Source organism: Odontomachus brunneus, unplaced genomic scaffold (assembly GCF_010583005.1).
Source record: "Odontomachus brunneus isolate Ranch 3 - 2012 unplaced genomic scaffold, Obru_v1 Obru_scaffold_358, whole genome shotgun sequence".
In the NCBI taxonomy this organism is placed as follows: domain Eukaryota; kingdom Metazoa; phylum Arthropoda; class Insecta; order Hymenoptera; family Formicidae; genus Odontomachus; species Odontomachus brunneus.
Window position 1 is genome coordinate 96,281 of NW_022639808.1, and position 2,347 is coordinate 98,627.

Sequence of the window (2,347 nt, forward strand, 5' to 3'; positions counted from 1 at the left end):
TATATATATATATATATATATATATATATATATATATATATATATATATATATATATTCGCATATATGACATGATTACATGTACATATAGTAAGTGATATAGAGTTAGTTAAAACACCAATTATATTAATACAATATTTGTTCACATTCCATCAAATTTTCTTCAATCTAACAAAAATGTTATAAATTATTCATTAAAAAAGAATAAGGAGAAATATTGTTTATTGAGTCTTTCAATTTACAGCTTACAAATTTTATTTAATATTTAAATATAATTTTTATTAAAAACCAATATATGAACTAAAAATGTTGTTACAACATATTTAACATTTTATTTTCTTATTAGCTGATTATTGAAAAATTTTTTATTTAAATCTAATTTTTATAGAAAACTAATAAATGAACTAAAAATGTTATTACAACATATTTAATATTTCATTTTCCTATTAGCTGATTATTGAAAAATTTCACTCAAATAAAATACAATTAAAATAAATTAACAACCACATATTAAATCTTGATTCTGCGATATACTTTTCATTTCTTTAAATATCAATCAACTGGATTTTGTATTACAATTAATATAAACTCCTTATCAGGTGCAACCATAATTTCATGTTTTTTGCTGCGTATGCGTAAAAAAGTTAGATCATTAGTTGGATCCAAATCTCGCACAACAGAACGGGCTTTGTCAGACAATTGACTGATTAAACCTGCATATTGAACTGTTGTTGTGTTGTCTAAAGTTGATTTAATCGGAATTCCTGAAACATATATAAGCTAATGAAAAATTTGCTGTATAATCATATAACATACGTTCTTAATTATATCCTATCTGACACCTTCTGCGTTCACCACTATCGTCCCAACCACTCCCTTATGAGACTGAATTCGTTTCATAGTTTCTTCAACTTCTTGTGCCTACGTAAAATATCTCTCATAAAAGATTAGAAAGATCAAAAATTACGAAAATTAAGGAATTATATACATACCATTTCTTTAAAGACCTTTAAGATTTTTAAAAACTATTAGTGATAAAGATTACAAGCCAGGAAATTGTCAAACCGCACTTTGGACTACAGATTCATTCACTATGGGTTTTCTTGTTTGACTTGTATACGTTTCTCTTGAAATATTACACTACTTTCCTGTTGCACTATTATGTATTACGAGTCATTCTATGTTATCTATATTCAACACCGATCACAAATGGATGCAATAAGGTTCGTCTACAATGGCCTGGTTTACATCATACACTTGATACACGTACTAAATAGTAATTTTCTATTAGATAATCTTAATATCGACAATGCATATCAAAGGCGACGCATTCAATCAATACAATATGTTTTGTTGATGCGTATTATATCAGCTTAATATACCATTGTTTATATATATCGTCGATATTAAGATTACCTAATAGAAAGTTACTAGGTTTGTTCTTTCGACTTTAACTGGCTGCACTAGTTCACGAAGTTTGCACTAATGCGTTCTTTCGATCAGAACAGTGCAAGAAAATGTGTTCTTTCGAACAGTGCAGGCTGAACTAGTGCAGCGAGTTCAGTGAACTGGTGATTTTGATGTCAATGATAAAGAACGCTCAGGCCAACCGAAAAAGTTTGAAGACACCGATTTGCAGGCATTATTGGACGAAAACTCTACTCAAACGCTCCAAGAATTGTCTGCAGCATTAAATGTTACTCCGATGGCTGTTTCCAAACGTCTACATGCAATGGGAAAAATTCAAAAGGAGGGAAAATGGGTACCACACGAATTAACCGCAAATGCCATTGCGAATCGCTTAAACATCTCTATTTCTCTGCTCGCCAGGCAGAAAAAGAAGAGTTTTTTGTGGCGCATAGTGACTGGCGATGAAAAATGGATATACTTCGATAATCCTAAACGAAGAAAATCATGGGTAGACCCTGGCCAACCATCGACATCCACACCAAAGAGAAATATTCATGGCCACAAAGCAATGCTTTGCATTTGGTGGGATATGCACGGCGTCGTTTATTATGAGCTACTCAGACCGAACGAAAGTATCACGGGGGATCGATATCAATTACAATTAAGCCGTCTGAATGAAGCATTGTTGGAAAAAAGGCCAGCAGTAGCCAGCAATCGACGTAAAGGAGTGCTTTTGCACGACAACGCTCAACCACACGTTGCCAAAGCCGTCAAAGAAACACTGATGCAGCTCGAGTGGGAAGTTCTCCCGCACCCAGCGTATTCACCAGACTTAGCTCCTTCGGACTATTACTTGTTCCGGTCGATGCAGCACGGCTTGGTGGATACACACTTCAGAAATTACGAGGATGTGCGAAAATGGATCGACGAATGGATTG

The 2,347-nt window shown here is 33.1% G+C and overlaps 1 protein-coding gene across 1 annotated transcript; it reads right to left on the reverse strand.

Moving 5' to 3' along the window:
- Window positions 1-509: 509 nt before the first annotated feature.
- On the reverse strand, window positions 510-1,217 carry LOC116853561 (dynein light chain roadblock-type 2). The gene is made up of 3 exons (XM_032834691.1): window positions 992-1,217; window positions 842-920; window positions 510-763 (listed from the first exon to the last, which is right to left on the reverse strand). Exons 1-3 carry the CDS (start codon window positions 992-994, stop codon window positions 552-554), a joined length of 294 nt encoding a protein of 97 aa, XP_032690582.1. The 5' UTR covers window positions 995-1,217; the 3' UTR covers window positions 510-551.
- Between the last annotated feature and the right edge of the window lie 1,130 nt (window positions 1,218-2,347).

Bases quoted from the DNA above. Each gene is read 5' to 3' on its own strand.
- LOC116853561 (XM_032834691.1), bottom strand. The intron at 764-841 runs GTGTCAGATAGG...TATATGTTTCAG, and splicing joins GATAGTGGTGAACGCAGAAG to GAATTCCGATTAAATCAACT.